This window comes from Lonchura striata, chromosome 33, assembly GCF_050655825.1.
Source record: "Lonchura striata isolate lonStrDom1 chromosome 33, ASM5065582v1, whole genome shotgun sequence".
NCBI classification, from domain to species: domain Eukaryota; kingdom Metazoa; phylum Chordata; class Aves; order Passeriformes; family Estrildidae; genus Lonchura; species Lonchura striata.
In genome coordinates this window covers 4,030,504-4,047,103 of record NC_140735.1, presented here as the reverse complement: position 1 = coordinate 4,047,103, position 16,600 = coordinate 4,030,504, and the positions used below count along the sequence as shown (strand labels likewise).

Sequence of the window (16,600 nt, the reverse complement as noted above, 5' to 3'; positions counted from 1 at the left end):
TGTTCCCGACCGTAAGCCCATGGGGCAGCTCATGCCAACCCCACCGAGCCTGGAGGCCTGCAGGACTCCCAGGCCAACTCAAGCCCTCCCCGGTTGCTTCATGAGTCTTGAGCGGAGGATGCCATGTGGGCTTTGTCCCAGGAGCCATCCTGCAGATCTTGCCAGCACATCTGGCAGGGTCCTGAAGGATGGTGGCGAGAGTAAAGGGCTTGGGAAAGCTGTTAGAGAGACTGGCAGGGCTTCTGGCAGGGTTGGATTTGCGTGACATTGCAGGGGATGAGATGCTTCTCAGTGGGGAGGGAGAGAACGTGAGGATTCAGCGAGGAGCAGCAGCATCCACTTCCCATAGAGGGCTTGAGGGATTTCTTTCTGGAAGAAACCAATGCTGGGAGGTGGGGACTTGCCAGCTGAAATGGGACTGGCACTTTGCTCACACTTCTCTTTGCGGGTGTTTTCTTCCTTCAGAAAATGAAAAATATGAGAAGCTACTGAAAGAGTCTGTAAAACACCTGCAACAGTACAGTGAGAGGAATAAATCAGAAGTTGTTCAGAAGACTCAGAGCCTGAAGTCTCAGACTCTGAAAACTCAGACTCCAAAGACTCAGACCTCAGAGACTCGGGATCCGAAGACTCAGGACCTGAAGCCCCGTTTGCTCAGCTCTGGCATGGTAGTAAGAACAGCTGCAGCCCCGTTTGGCACATGCCACCTTCTCCGTGTCACCTGAGCCCCTTGCAGCCCACAGCAGCTCCCCAGTGCCCTGATGGCACCTGGGACCTCCCTGCCCACCTACAACCTTGTGTCATCTCAGCATTGCCCCTAGGGCTGCCACTCTGCTCATGGTCTCTTCTGGGGCTGCATCAACTTCCTGGCTACCCCAGGGAGAGGTCCTGAAGGCCATGCTCCAGGGATGGAGTTGATGGTGCTTTGAAGGAGATGCAGGTCATTGCTGGGGAGTTTGTTGGTCCCAACCCAAGCCCTGCCAGAGTTACAGACCTGAACAGTGGCTGCCTGACTGTGCCCTGGGGCTGTGCTGGTGGTGCTCATCTCCAAGAGGCACCAGCTTGGTCCTGGTTCCCTTCCAAGACAGTTTTTGTCCAAGCTGCCTTGGTACTGGCTGGGGGAGGCAAGTGTCTGGAGCTCTGGAAGGTTCCTGGCTGGTCTGTCTGCCTGGCCAGAGCAGCTTTGCTAAGAATCTGGGTAGGCAAAGATGCTGGAGTTACTTCCCTGGAGATGAGGTCCTGGCTAAGAGAGCAGGAGGTGTCACAGACACTGAGCAGCTGGACAGGAGGACCCCATGCCCCCTCCCAACAAGAGCAGGGTGGGATCCTTTCTCAGGTGCAAGCTGGGCCTTGGGAAGGACCTTTACTAACCAGGCACTTTTTCCCTTTCCTCAGCCAAACACTCAGCTGCAGATAAACATGATGAGAATGCTGATCAAGAAGGCTGCTCTGGAGCGGCAGAAAAGGCTCACATACCATCTCCCAAAGGGCAGGTTCCCTAACAAGCAGCTACGCCAGAGTCTTGTCAAGTGAGTAGGGACTCCCATCCCCATCTCCAGGTACCCCATGGGGAACACCCAGCCATGTCCCCTTCTCCTGAGAGCTCCTTGGGCCTGCAGAGCTGGGAATAGCCTGGAGTCCAGAAGGGGTCTGGTCCCAGTGGCTGTGACACGCCACATGTGAGCAGTGAGGTGTCCTCCCTTCCCCAGCACCTTCACCCAGCTTTGGACTGCTCAGCTCCCCACAGGTGTGGGGTTCTGTCCCTAGAGCTGAGGGGACCCATTGCAGACCTTCCAGCCCTTCCAGGCAGGATAAATTCTGTCCCTGCTAACTAGCTCTGAAAGAGACAGCTCCCAGCTGATGTCGTGGCTCCAACTAACAGAGCACACTAAACAAAAGGAAAAGGGAACCCTTTAAAACCCCAAATCAGATGGCTTGAATCGTGGTGGGGTGGCAGGGCTTGTCTAGGAAACTTGGTGGGTCCCTGTAACCATCATGATGCAGCACAAGCAGCAGAGGTTTCAATGCAGGAAGCAGATGCTCTGCAGAGCAGATCATGTGGTCTGGTTGCAGAGCAATGAAGATTTCCTGTGCAGGCAAATCATAATCTAGGCCCCAAAACAATTTCAGCCTCAGGCTGTACCCCAGGCTGGGCAGTTCCACTGAGACCAGTGGAGGACCAGTGGACTCACCTGTACTGGCTTTTCATGGCAGAGGAGCTGTGGCCAGTGTCCATTTTAAATAATTTTATTTGCAGGTACTGTTAGTATCTGATAGAACCTAGGACTTGTCAGGACTCCTCCTGACTTACCAAACTCTTTGCCAGGTGGTCAGGCCATGGGTTTCATGGGCTTGAGCTGAGTTTTTACAGCAGTGAATAAAGAAATAGCCACTTTATTTATGACTGTCCTCTTGGACATGCAGCCAGGCTGTGGTTTAAGGACTGTCCTTAATCCTCCTTGCAGAGTTAAGCTGCCCGAGTATATCCTGGACATGGGCCCTGTCCTTAAGGGTTTCACTGAGAGAAGCACTCTGGAGATCACCAACCCTGAGCAGATCCCAGTGTCCTTCCAGGCTGATCTGTCTGCCCTGCAGGATACAGGTAAGCAGTGCTGGAGACACTTCCTGTGGCCTTGAAGGAGGTGTCTCAGACAGATTAGCTTAAGCCACTGAACTTGGGGATGTTTTTGAGCTTTTTTCTTCTCAGTGCCCCTGCTGGGAGCTTTAGAGGCAGAATTCTCCTGGCCATCCATGCCCAGGGACCTCTCCTGGCTTCCTGTGCCTGCCCTAACGCTTCAGTGCAGAGGCCAGATGGGCTCATCACCCTGGTCACCTCTCAACATCCTCTGCCCTTGGCTCCCACGAGCATCGAGTTTCTTTGGGCACTCTATGGGCTTGTTTTGGCAACCAGTGGGGTCTGCTGTGTTTTGGAAATGCTTTGTTTGGAGTTCACACTGTCACAGCACCTGTATTCAGCCTTTATTTAACAAACAGCCTGTGAGATCCTCTGGTGGATCAAAAGAGGCTTCCAAAAGAGGCCTCAAGGCAAGGCTGCACTTCCATCACAGTGGCTCACTGTGTCTGAGGGCTGTTCAGGTGCACTCTAAGTTTTTATCCAGGTCACAGAACAGTGTGGGGCTTTCCCCACCCCTCTCAGCCAGGACACCTGTAAGGCTTTAAGTGCTTATGGCACATTTCGTGTTCCTCATGTATCTCAGCTGCTTTATGTTCATCTGTTCCAGGTTTCAGCGTGGACCTAGGCCTGATAAAGAGCCTGCCCCCCAGCCACACCGTGGCGTTTGAAGTGCACTTTGAAAGTGCCCACCAGCCACCGGGTGACGTGGATGTGCTGCTGCCCGTAGAGGTACCACAGCTCTTGGGGCAGGCAGCAGGCTGGGCACAGCAGCAGATGTCACCTGCACCCTCCGCTGAATTCTCTGTCCTTCTCCAGGTGACAAATGGCCCCACGTTTCACATCCACCTCTGTGCCACTGTGCTGGGACCGTCGCTTGAGCTCTCCAAGAACACGCTGCAGTTCTCTGACATCCCCGTTGGGCAGTGCCAGGTTGAGACCATCCGGCTCTACAACCGCTTCCAAGCACCCTGCAAATGGTCCATCAAGTCTGTTCTGAAGGTAAAGCACAGGCAACATTGAACACGTAACTTCTTGGCTGGGTTTCTTTGTGTCTCTTGCCCTTTCTGCTCCTGTGGCTGCCTGAGCATTTGGGTCTACAGCATGTTGGAGGAAGCTTCTGAGGGTGTGGATCAAGGCTGGTTTGCCTGGGCCTGTTCCATTAGTGGATGCTTTGCTTTTCTGCCATCTTCACCCATTCCTCCTCCTCTGAGGACAGTAGTTCCCTATCTTCCCACCCTGTCTATAGGTTTTCCCTCCAGCTCTGGGCTATGGGGGCCGCTCTTGGTTTGGCTGTGGGTGCTCTCAGCACCGCATCAGTGTCTCAGAGCACTCAGGAAGTGAGGTTCTGTCCTCACAGACTGAGGAGACCTCACACAGTTGGTTTCTGTGCCCAGAATAATCAGCACAAATACGTGACACCAGCCCTATGCCGGAAGCAGCAGGCGCCGGAGGATGAGCCCTGTCCCTTTGAAGTGATGCCCTCCCAAGGAACCCTTGATCCACAGCGGTGGCAGAACTTACAAATCTGGTTTACACCCAAGGAGGAGGTGAGATTGGCAGGTGTCATCCCGGGAGGCCTGTCAGGGTTATCTGGAAATAAGGGCCTGGTCCAGAGAGTGTGGTATGAGCTCTGCCTTTGCAGGGAGCTTTCTGCAAAGCCCGTACTTGTGGCAGCACAAGGAGAAATATGCTGCCACACATACTCAGCGTGGCTCAATTCACCCCAGAGAGCCCTCCTGTGAGATGTGCTTTGAAATGCCCACAGGAAGCTTGCACAGAGAGCACCAGGGCTGCCTCTCAGCACATGGGGGGGATGTGCCCAACTCCCCTCAGCCTGCCCCTTGCCTGGCTGTATTTGCAGCTGCGACACTCAGCGTCGCAGACACTCGCAGGGGATAATCCTGGAATGGCCAGTCTGGGCTTATCCTGCTGCAGGACTGACAGACAAATCAGCCACCAGACACCTTCCTGGACATGGCAGGACAATCACCTGTGCCGCCAGCAGTCTCTGGGGCTCTGGCCTGCCTGCACATTGCCGTGCAGCTGGGGATTCAACTTAAAGGATGGAGCATTCCCAAAAGTAGTTTGCCTGTGGCCGCTGGGTCTCGGAAACTGGCAGCGTGTACCATCATGGACACAAGTGCTTCTGTGCCCACAAACATTCCCAGGGATCTTTTAATTGCTGGAGAGATGTAACCATCTTGTGTCTGGCTTGGACCAGAGCCAAACACTAAACAGGGAAGATGACCCTTATTTCTGGCCAGTGAGAGCTGATTTGCCTCTCTCCTGGAGCTGGTGTTTGCCTGATGCAGCAGTACCAGGACAATGCCTGGACACTGTAACCCCAAGGGCCCTTCCCATGAGCATTGCACTCCTGCATGACCAGATGAAAATGCCTGACAGTCTTTGTACATCCATCTGATACCCAAATACCCAGTTTCAGTGCACACCAGGATTCATCCCAGTTACTAGACCCAGGACACAGATGCTATAGTCCCTAGCATAAGTAAATGTCTGGTTTCTGTTCACCTTGGAGGAATTGATAACACCCTGACCTTGGGGCAAGAGTTGTTATATTTGAGGTCCTGTCACCTGGGACTTCATGGATGAGTTTTCTGCACTTTTTTCTTTTCAGAGGTCTTACAAGAATGAACTGAAGCTTAACATCTGTGGGAGCAGCAATCACTTAAAGCTGCACCTCTCAGGACAAGGTCTGGAGCCACGGCTGGAGTTCAGCCCCCCAGCACTAAAGATGGGATGGGTGCTGGTGGACAGCAATGGGCTGGAGGCCACAGCGGTGGTGAAGAATCCATGCAGCTTCCCCATTGAGTTTTACTCTTTGGATTTTGACGAGCAGTACCTTGAGGAGGAGAAGGTGAGAAGGCAGGTCTGGTCCCCATGTACGTGCTGCCAAGCTTCTCAGCACTCCAGCATTCCCGGGCTTGTGCCGGGAGATGGAGGCAATCCCCAGGGCAGGGCCACCTCTGCTGACATGCTGTGGGAGGAATTAAATAGTTTGTGTTGTTGGGAGAAAGGGAAGAGACAGAAATCGGGTTTGTTGAGTGTGTGAGATAAAAGGCAAGACAAGGAATCTTGCTATGGTTTCTCTTCCCTGCACACACAGATCCTGCGGATGGCACTGGGGTCTGAGAACAAAAAGAGCTTTTTAATGCCTCCACGCGCCATGGGTGGGACACTGCTCCCAAAGGTGCTGGAGGACTATGAAGCACAGAAGAGGCTGAAGGCTCAACAGGCAGAGCTCAAGACCATGGCAGAGGCCAAGGCCAGGGCTGAGTCTGAGGCTGAGGACAAGGGCAAGGCAGCACCAGGTCAGAAAAACAGTGAGGGTTTGGCAGTGTCTGTTTTGACTGTGGTCACAGCTGGGAGTCCATTCTGTACACCCTGAACTCTCACCTCACTCTCCAGGGCAAGCCCATGCTTTTATCAGCTGCTTGTTCCTCAGCTTGGTGGAGAAACTCTTGGGTGAAGGGCTGTGGTATCCCAACCCTGAGTGTAGCCAAAGCAAGCCCCTACCTGCCTGACAGAATGGGGGAATAATCACGATATTCCCTTGTGTCCCTTAGCCATAAAGACTAGGATTGGATGAGTTCTTCAGCCAGGTCTAATATCACTGGCTCTTTTATATTTGCACCTTCCTAGCAACAAAAGAAGAAGCTCATGTTGCTTTCACCAAGTCTCCTTTCCCAGGGTCTGAGGAGATGTGGAGGAGGATGAAGATCACAGGTGGGCAGGAGGCTGACTTTTCCCCCTGGTTTTGCACTGCAGGATATCACAGGGTTGTCATGAGCTATTCTGAGCCCATGGTGAAAGCGACTGGAAATCCTGTCTCTCTGGCTGACCTGTGCCACCTGTGCATTGCTCAGAAGACCAATAAGCCCCAGGAGAAGGTGGAGAAGAAGCCTGAACAAAACTGTGGAGGCCAAAGGAGTCATCAGTCATTTCAGCTGGAGGCGCAAAGTGAAATTGCAGAAGGGGCAGTCAGAGACTGCCGTGACAGGACGCTGTGTCTGGACATGCTGGTCACAGATCCAAGGGCCATGATGGGGGAGATCCTGAGGGAGGACCAGGTAAAACCCTGCAAGGCTCAGATCTTGAGCTTGCCGTGGTCATGGGCCCTGGAGCATTGTGTCCCCACAGGTGATAATGGCACAGAGCCTTGTCCAGGCCCCTGATGATGCTCCACAATGACATCTGTGTGGATGGGGAGGTTATCGCCATCCCTCAGATGGGCAGGAAGTGGCAGTGCTCTGTGTACAAATGTCCTGTTTGTTCAGAGTTTCCCAGCCTGGAAATCATTATGAACAGGACAGGGCAGCTCATGGTCATTATTTTCATCAGCTGAGGCACTCGGGAGAGGATTGTCGCTGTTGAGGCAGGACGAGAATGAAAGAACTCCAGAAGGCTGGAGTTACATGATGTGAACTCTAACAACACAACTCAACTCAACTGATTCATTTAAAATACACCACTCTTTTTATGGAAAGCATCGTGCAGACTAATTTAATTGGTCTTAAAGTAAAAAATCTCACACCATTGGTGTGCAGTGAATGACGCACGGTGGCAGAACATATCTATAAACAATGTGAACAACAAGAGAGACAGAGAATTATTGACATTCCTTTGCAACTCTTTCCCAGGCTCTAGCCTGGCAGAAACCTCTCTTTTTCTCTTGGACTAAACTGAGAATACCCATAGAGGTTTCTCTCCTGGTCCTGCTTGTAGCTCTTGCCTCTGCTCTGGAGCCCGCTCACCCCACCCGGCACAACAAAGCACTTCTATTCATATAAATCAAAACCCCACTGCCAAAACCTCAGTGCCTTTAAAGGAGTTGTGAGGATCAAGTTGACACAAGTAGAAGCAGGATTTCCTCTTCTGTTTTAGATGCTGGAACATCTGGGGCTGCATCCCGACGGGCCTCCCCTTCCCCCTGCTGCTGTGCTCTCCATAGTGGAGTACCCAGAGGAGCGGCTGGGCCCTGCAGGGCGTGTGGAGCCCTTCACCCTCCTGGCACCACAAGAGGTAAAAAATCTCCTAAACCATCAACTTCCTTTGAGGAGAGGGTCCTGAGTGAGAAGGGTTGTCCTAGGTGGGGTTTTTTTGGTTTTTTGGTTGGGTTTTTGTTTTTTTTTTTGTTTTTTTGGTTTTTTTGTTGAGGTTGGGATTGAAGGTATTTGAGATGATATTTTATGTTTGTATTTAGGTGTTTATTATTTTTTATTAGTGAAATACTTCCACGGCTGTGAGTTTTGTAGATTTTATTGGTAATGTATAAAATGGTTAACTATTTTTTGTTATGAGGATTTTTAAAATTAAATTATTTAATTAAGAAATGATACTTAGGTTATTATTTTTTAACTTAATAACTGATTTTTCAAAGCCTGTAATGTGGACTTCTATTTTCTAATTACATTACTTAAATTTATGAAGAAGAAGGAAAAAGGTGAAGAATTTGGTTTTGCTTTAAAGCTTTTATCTTGCTTCATATTTATTTTTATATTCTAAAACCTTAAAGCCCAAGTTTTTTACTTTGTGACATTGCACACTTCCAACTAACTACACACTCATAATTTCAGTGTTATTAATTAATTCTGGAAGTCTTCTATACAGCCTCAGTTCAAATGCAGCGCTCTTTTGTAAGTCTGTACCTTTTAGCACAGAAAGTTTAAAATTCTCAGTATCTAGGATTACAACAGTCCTAGGCAAAACAAACACCAGTAAGGAAGACCAAGTCCATGGGCAGGTGGACTTATTTGTTTATTCTCTCTTCTGCTGGTGAAGAAACCCCCATTTTGCTCTCCAGGATGGGGATGCCTCAGGGCTCACCTCTCCCTCCCTTTTCTCTCTCCCCTTAGGCCGAGGCCCCAGATATGAGGGGCAGTTCTGCTGAGGGCCAACCAAAGATGGGTGAAGCAGCCAGCAGAGACAGCTCTGCAAAGGAGAGCCAGATGTCCACACAGAGAACCGAAAGTCCCCAGGATTCCCCCACAGCAAGCAGCAAAAGCACGCTGGAAAGTGCCTCAATGCCCACAGAATTCCTCAGGTGAGCCATGCAGGAGGAGGTGATGCCTCTGCTTCTTGGTCCTCTTGCCAAACAAGGTCCATCGCCCCCAGCTCCATGGTGACCCTGAGCCAGTGCCTCCACGGGATGGCGAGTGCACCCTCCTTGTTTCGTTTGCTCCTCAGCAACGTCTGAAGACTCCTCTTTAATTGCCAGGCCGAAACGGTACCGGTGGGTAGTGCCTGCCCACGGGGAGGTGGAACTGAAGGTCCACTTCTCCACCAAAAAGCCAGGGAAGTTTGAGCAGACGCTGAGGTTTGAGCTTGTGCAGACAAAGCGCCAGTACGAGCTGCCCTGCCGTGGCACCAGCCTGTACCCCAGCATCAGCCAGGACCCACGGTAAGGCTGGCCCCTGGCAGCCCCCACACCACTGCTGCCCCTGAGCCACAACCAGGGCTGCCCCTGGGGCTTCTGCCTGGGCAGATCGTGCTGCCTGAGGTCACCCAGCACCTCCTCCTGCGCTGGAGCTGGCAAGGCAGATGGTACCTCAGCCTCCAGGAGGGGTTTTGGCTTTCTGACGACATTTCCTACTCAGAGCATCTCATAGCTCTTCCTTCCCCACTTTCTCTGCCCAGGGTGGTGTTTCCACAGTGGAGGAAAACCATGAAGGAAGATGAAATAATCTTCAAGGAGTATGTTGAAAGCACAGAGCAATTCCACTTCGGGCCACTGATGTGTGGGAAATCAAGAGAGTGGTACGTGCTCCCTGCTGGGCCCTGTACTTTTGTGACACGCCTGGGGAGACAGGCAGTCCCAGAGACACAGCCCAGGGCAGTCCCTGGTAGAGTCCTGGGAGACACATGGGTTTGAGGGACCACAGATGTGTGAACTTCAGCAGAAAAGAGGCAAATGAGCCTTGGAGGAGCTGCTCTGCCTGCCCATTGGGTGCCTTGGTGGCCCTCTTGCTGCTGCCAGTCCAAAGGTGACTCGGGGGCAACTTCTGTCCCCCTCCACATTTCAGCTTCACCCTTTAGGAAATGAACTTTATGGTGGTTTGTGAAGTGCTTTGAGCTCTGCAGGTAGCCTGACTGAGCAATTATTCTGTAGATGGCCTGCCAATGGGTGTTGAGGGTAACGTACAGCAGGAATTACATTTCCCTGTAATGACATTGCATCCTCACTGCTGGGTAAAGTCTGCCTAAACACTTTGTCATTTAAGCTATTGTGTATTTCTACTTTTACTGTCACTTCTTTTTAATGACATTTAATATTAAGTTCTGGTGTCATTTAAGCTATTGTGTATTTCTACTTTTACTGTCACTTCTTTTTAATGATATTTAATATTAAGTTCTGGCCTCCATGGGAGCTCTGGAGGGCTAGGGCTATTTTGACAACCCAAGTAAATGAAATCAAAATAGTTTAAAAAGCAGACAATCTTTAGCCAGACTGATAGATGGTCTGGGATTTCTGTTTGCCTCTTTAACCCTTTTAATCCAAAGTAATTTCCACACCTGAGAGAAGGATCATTTGTTATCTTTCTGCATTGCTCTTGGGAATTGATGCTTTATGCTTCTTTCTCAGACTTTGTGCTACCCCATAAAATCCAAAGCAGTTTCATTACTTTTATGAAAGAAATTAGCTAAACTCTTTTTTCAAAAGCCTTTCCTTATACCCTGCAGGGAAGGCCCCCCAAGAAAGAAGGGGAAAGAACCCATGTGCTTGGTATAGTGTTATTTTTCTAGGCACCTTTGAATTTACATTGTATTAAAAACTCTTGCAGTGGCCTGAACATCATCAGGCTTCTGGGCTGGAGGCACCAAGTGCAGGGGAAGGCATCAGAGTAAGGCAAGGCTGAGCACACACTCATGCCCCTGGCTGGGATCCATTTCTCTCTCTTGTTTGTTAGAGTAGGGTCTTGCAGCATCACTTCCTCGGGTGCACACGGTGCTCTCTTTGGTGTGTGGCTAAGGCAACAGTCTGCTCTGCAGCCTTTTCCCCTTTTGTGGACAGGTACAAGGCCCAGAACTGTCCTGGCAACGCGGAGAATATAACCATCCTCAACAGCTCCCCTGTGGACGTAGAGGTCCAGTTCTCCTTTGAGAATGCTGGGGAAGCAGAGACGTTCCTTTTGGACCCTCCCAGCATGGCGCTGAAACCAAAGGAGAAGCAGGTAGGAGAGGGGCAGGCAGAGCAGGCACGCAGAAGTGCCCAGGGGCTGCTCCTCCCACTCTCACACAGAGCTCTTTCTGTTTCTTCCTGTGGGGCCATGTCCAGGAGCTGACCATTTGGGCATACCCCACTTCCCCTGGCTTCCTGCAAGGCAAACTCATCTGCAGCATTGGGAAGAACCCGGAGCCAGTGATCTTCAGCCTGTGCTGCCTTGGGGTGCGCATGAAGCTGGAGGTCAGCCCCCTGGAGCTGTCTTTTGACAAGCAGTTTCTGCACAGGTCAGTCATCCCACAAGCACTCTAAGTCTTGTGACAAAGAGAAAACGTTTGAATCTGGTTTCCAGGGCACGGATGGAGCTGTTCCAAGTTGCATTCAGTGGCCAGGCTGGTGTGGCCATCCAGCAGCTGATGCCAAGTGCCTTCCTGTCTCTGCAGCACTGACAGCAGGACCTTGGTCCTGAGAAACAACACCCTGTTGCCCATGGCCTGGCAGCTCAGTGGGCTAGATGATGTGAAGGACTTCTCCTTGTCCCAAGATAACGGCGTCATTGGTCCCCGCTCAGAGTTTGAAGTGACAGTGCATTTCAGGGCCGGGCAGATGGGCAGCATTGAGGAGACTCTCCAGCTAGAGGTGAGAGGGGCTGTGTGCTGCTGGGGGCAAGGGGCAGGAAGAGCTGCACCTGACAGACACAAGGGTGCTGTGACCCCAACTTCTGCCTCTGCACAGTGTTTGCCAGAATGTGCAGTGCATCCACGTCCCCCCAGATAACCAGACACTGCACCCTGAGCCTGTACCACAACCTTGTCCCTGTGGGTGCTTGAAGGTTGTTGTTTGCTTGTACAGACTGCAGCGTGAGTTCTACATTGGACTTTGTCTGAAGCTCTTGCACAGTGCAACAACTCTCCCCCTGGGATTTGTTCCCCATGGTTTGGGTGTGTATTTCAGAGAAGGTGCTAAGTGATTGGAGAGGGTTGTCAATGCCTCCTGCTCTGAGACACCTCACACTACTTGTGGTTGTTCTTACATCTCTGTGCCTCTCCTAGAGAGCATTCCCTGCTGTAGAGTGCAGAGTTGGGCTGATAGGGTTTTTTACTGCGGCAGAATCCCACTGGGGCAGCCCATGAGAGGAACAGGTTAGCAAAGCTTGGGAGTCCTCCAGCACTTGTGAAGCCGGGGAGGCCACAGGGGAAGCAGCCAGCAGAGACAAGGACTTACAGGCTGTCTACCAAAAGAACAATCTGAGTAGTGTTTGATTCTTGCTGCCTCAGGTTTCAGATCCAGAAAACATCCTGGGGATCGTTCAGGCCGAAAACATCAAAATCTCTGCAGAGGTCTATGACATTTCTCTGAGCATCGACATGTCTGAAGGTCAGTGGATGCCTCCCAAACAAAGCAGTGCAGGTGCACTGCATCACCTTTGGGTGACCAAAGCACGGGGGTGGGATGGGATGGGATGGGATGGGATGGGATGGGATGGGATGGGATGGGATGGGATGGGATGGGATGGGATGGGATGGGACAGCATGCAAGGATGGCGTGGATACATAAAGCACATACCCTGCAAGCTGTGTGGAATAAAGCATCGTCAGGGCACTGACAGCCTTAAGTCTCTTCCCTCTGACCCTTGAAGTGTGCAGCTTCATGAGCAGATCGGATCTGGGGGCTATGAAACAGCAGTGATGTGAACAGGCAGTTGGCAACCCCCACAGGCTCAGCACAGCATATAAAGTAATTGGATTTGTGCTTGGAAGTGAGGAAATGGGAGCTGAGCTCCTTGGCTACTAAGCCTGCAGATATTTTGAGTGAGAAGAGAAAGGGCAGACAAGTAGCTGGAAAACACCTTCAAGAATGGAAACTTACTGAAAAGGGTTTTGTGCCGTGACCTCCATGTAGCTTTTGACCTGGTGTATTCTGCAGCAGCTCACAAATACCGTGTTTGACCTCGCTCTGTGGGTTTTCTGCAGGTCCAGGTGGAAGTTTGGAATTTGGAACCATTAATGTCCTTGATAATGCAAAGCATGTCCTGACTCTACAGAACAAAGGGGCATACAACATTGAGTACAGGTAAGCCCAGCTGCCTAGTAGTGAGCATTTCCTCGGATTCCCAGGCCTGAATTCTCCCTCTGTCAATGGCTAGAACCTGTTTCCATGCGGGCTACCTCGTGGTAAGTACAAACCCTGGGCTCTCTAGTATCGGTTATTTCACCAGAGAATCCAGCCACAAACCAACAGTTCTTCACAGCTCAGCTGGAGCCCAAAGGAGAGCCCCAGAATTTCAGCCACTGAAATGCTGAGATTCATTGCCTTTCTTTGATGGTCACCTCCTTTCTCTTTCTGAGACTCTGTAAAGGAATGAATGAAAACTTTCAGTGTTGAGGTTTCTTGCAGTAACCTTGTGATTGTCTGCACTCTCTGTCAAGATCCAAGATTCCCTGAGCAGAGCTGGACTCTCCCTTTTCTTTTTTTCTGGTCCTATGCAAAGTCCAGGCTGTGCTGGAGGCACCAATACTTTTAGCTGCAGAGATCTCCACCCCTTCCCTTTCTCCCCAGTTTCATGCTGGGCAGTGCAGGTCCCAGGATGCGAGATGTGGCCTCCCACTTCACTGTTGAGCCTAAGTCGGGCGTGCTGACTGCCTCCCAGCCTGGTGTGGATGTTGAGATGATCTTCCACCCCACAAGAGAAATCCTCCTCAAGAACAAACCCATCCTGTACTGCCAGGTGAGCTGCCTGGGCCAGGCTGCATTATCACACAGTGTTTTGGGAGCATAAACAGGATAGGTGCCTGTGAGTTTGTGGGCCCCAAGTTGGGCAACTCCCTGAGGGCTCCCCTGGCAGGGGAGACCCTCCTGGAACAGTTCTGTGTCAGGAATGAGAGACACATTGGACTTCTTTGGTCTTCAGGTTTTTGTTTTATTGTTGTCTTATCAAAACTTCAGCACACTGTCTGCGCCCAGACCTTGCATGTGTGAAAACAGCACAAAAATGGCCAACAACCTCGTGCTGCAAGGTCTTTTTAAGTCTAATCAAAAGCTAAACTTTCCAATTAAGAAGTGACATTTTTCCCTTTCTAACCCAATAACTGACCCCTAAAGACCCACAATGCAGATTTTTCTACCTAAGTACAAGATACCACCTAAAACCAAGAAGAAAGAGGAAAAAAAAGAAAGAAGAAAGGAACTCAAGACAACACCCTATATCCTCCATCTTGAACCCATCTATAACATACTAAAAATGCTAAAACCTAAATTTCTCACCCATGTGACATACTCAAGTACTCTCTACAATCTGTTTCACACTTTTGTGGTCTCTAGTTTACCTTGAGGCTTTGGAAGTTTTCTCCATAAATGAGGGTCAAAGTCAGTGTTTTCCTGGGAGTCAGAGCACCCCAGAGCAGACAGGGGGATATTCCCCTTTCCCTGGCTTCCCACAGGTGTCTAATGGAAGGAGGGCTTTAACTGGAAAATCCTCTCTCCTACATACACAAACAGTCTTTCAAAACCATTTGGGAGGCTTCCTAAGTGGAGCTGAGAATTCCTAAGTGGACTCTGGAGGAGGTGCCTAAAATGGGAGGGGTAAACTGGAGGCCTGGGGTGGAGGCTGGGGGCTGGGGTGGAGGCTGGCCTCTTTGCTTTGGTCGCCTCCCTTCCTGTGGACACAGGTGAGAGATGCCAGCTCCGGTGAAGGAAGCGAGCTTGTCGGCAACATCCCACTGAGGGTGTCGGCAAAAGCCGAGTACAGCAAGTGCAGTGTTGAGCCTGCCTCACCCATCAACTTTGGAGCCATGGTCAAGGGCACCAGGAAGACCCTGATGGTCGTGCTGGAGAACAAAGGCACGCTCAACTTCAAATTCTGCATCCGCCAAGCACCCGAGGAGGCATCAGCATTGGAAAGCAAAAGGTAGGAGAAGCCCTGCACCACCCTTCCTGTGTGAGGAGGCAGCGCCCCACAGCTGGTAAGGGGCAGGCAGCCAGGAGACCTGGGCTGTTGTTCATCTGCATCCCTGGTCTGGGGAGAGGGAGCAAAAAACCACCTCGGTACCCCACGTGTAGTGTGAAGCTGGTGATAGAGCTGCTCTGTCTGGCACTGGGAGCTGCAGATTGCTCTCTTGGAGCCATCAGGAGCGGGAAGGCTTTCCTCTCTGAGGAGGAAGGCCAGCCTCAGCCTCAGAGGAAGGCAGGGGAGCTCAGCATGACAGATACCTCTGCTTTCTCCTCTCAGTTTAAAGCAAGGGGAATCTGCAAAGTGCTCAATGAGAACAAAATCGAGCTCCTCGACACAGGTGGGTGACTCCTGATCCCCAGCAGTGCTGCTGCCAGGGATGTGAGAAGATGCTGCTGTGCCCGGGCTGGGGGCTCATTGCCACAGGGTGGGACATGGTCTGCAGGATGGAGTCCAGTGTCTGCTCAGTCCCCCTGGCAGTCCTGTACTCTGCCTCTGACCTGGAGCTGTGGGGTCAACAGAGGGGAGCAGGTCCTGTGTTTGCTAGCTGTGAGCCAGCGTAGGTCTGTGGACACCACAGAAGCAAAAACATCCCCCACTGAACTCCCAGTCCATGGAGCTCAGACAACATTGCTTTTTCTTCTTCCCACTTCCCTCCCATCATTTCTCACAGTTATTTCTGCTCTCTGCTATTTCTGTTACCTCTGGAGGATCACAGCTACCACCTTCAGTCTTCACACTCAAACTCCTTTCTCTCTGCCACTTGGGACAGGCTTGCAGCTCCTCTTGGCTTGTTGCTCTCAGCTTGGGGCTGCCTTTGGGCCATGGAGTCATCCTTCCCTACCCTGGGACTGGATGTTTGGGCCCAGCTGGAAGCCAAGGCAGGACATATTCCTTGCTGAGGTGCTCAAGGCACAACCATTAGCCATCAGCCTCTCCTGGAACTTTTCCTGCAGAGTCACATCAGTGTTGGCATGTTCACGGTGTCCCCCTGCTCCGGTTCCATCGGTCCTGGGGGCCAGCAGAAGATCTCAGTGGAATGCCTTGCCAGGCAGGAGGGGACGTGTGAGAAGCAGCTCTACATTGACATCACAGGCAGAGACCCTAAGGACAATCCCCTTGGCATTCCCTGTACCCTGATTGCCAAGTCCTGCCTCCCAGGTACCTACTGCCCACAGTGCCCTTGGTCACATCTGTTGCTGATCAGCACCTGAACTTGCTGCTTGGACAGAGAGCCATGCTAGCCCTGGGTTCCCTCCTTAAAATCCTCAGAGGTTACAGCCCTCTTCGAGTCCACCAGTGGACTCATCCCTCCCAGCTGGGAGGGATGTATAGAAGGATAAAAGGAAAGCAACGTTCTCTAAGGCTGAGTTTGACTGAGCTCTATCCTCAGCCAGCTCCCACACCCAAGGCTGGGTTTAGCAGTCACCCAGGCAGAAAGGGCTTATCAAGCCTTCTGAGGGGCCAGCAGGGTCCAGATAAACTCATCAGGGAGGCTTCTCCATGCTCATCCCTCTGGTGTGTCCACAGCACTTGTTGAGGATGTCACATCAATCTTTGAGGACTACCCGATCTGCAGCAGCACCAACCTCGGGCAGAAGCTGCAGTCAGTGAAAGGCACTGGCCTATTTGTCACAGATGAGAACAGATTCATCTTCAGCAATATTCAGGTTGGGCGAGAGGCTGAAGCTCATTTCAGTATCTACAACGCACGCCATCTGCCATGTGACGTGGTCCTCTCCATCAAACCACTGTCTGGAGAGGTAAGAACAGGAGGCCAAGGTGGAACAGAAGGCCAAGGAGGTGGTTGCCCTCTAAGGGCCGTGTGAGAGCCTGT

At 51.4% G+C, this 16,600-nt stretch overlaps 2 protein-coding genes across 2 annotated transcripts; both read left to right on the top strand.

Moving 5' to 3' along the window:
* The first annotated feature begins 5 nt into the window (after window positions 1-5).
* LOC146764504 (uncharacterized) lies at window positions 6-9,760 on the top strand. The gene is made up of 6 exons (XM_085564646.1): window positions 6-668; window positions 1,396-1,529; window positions 2,466-2,602; window positions 3,243-4,182; window positions 5,271-9,053; window positions 9,290-9,760. The coding sequence occupies exons 1-4, from the start codon at window positions 189-191 to the stop codon at window positions 3,653-3,655; spliced, it is 1,164 nt and encodes a 387-aa protein (XP_085420772.1). The 5' UTR covers window positions 6-188; the 3' UTR covers window positions 3,656-4,182; window positions 5,271-9,053; window positions 9,290-9,760.
* Window positions 9,761-9,768: 8 nt separating this feature from the next.
* On the top strand, window positions 9,769-16,596 carry LOC146764503 (axonemal central pair apparatus protein HYDIN-like). The gene is made up of 5 exons (XM_085564647.1): window positions 9,769-13,542; window positions 14,483-14,721; window positions 15,043-15,103; window positions 15,720-15,924; window positions 16,294-16,596. The coding sequence occupies exons 1-5, from the start codon at window positions 13,378-13,380 to the stop codon at window positions 16,590-16,592; spliced, it is 969 nt and encodes a 322-aa protein (XP_085420773.1). The 5' UTR covers window positions 9,769-13,377; the 3' UTR covers window positions 16,593-16,596.
* The last annotated feature ends 4 nt before the right edge of the window (window positions 16,597-16,600 follow it).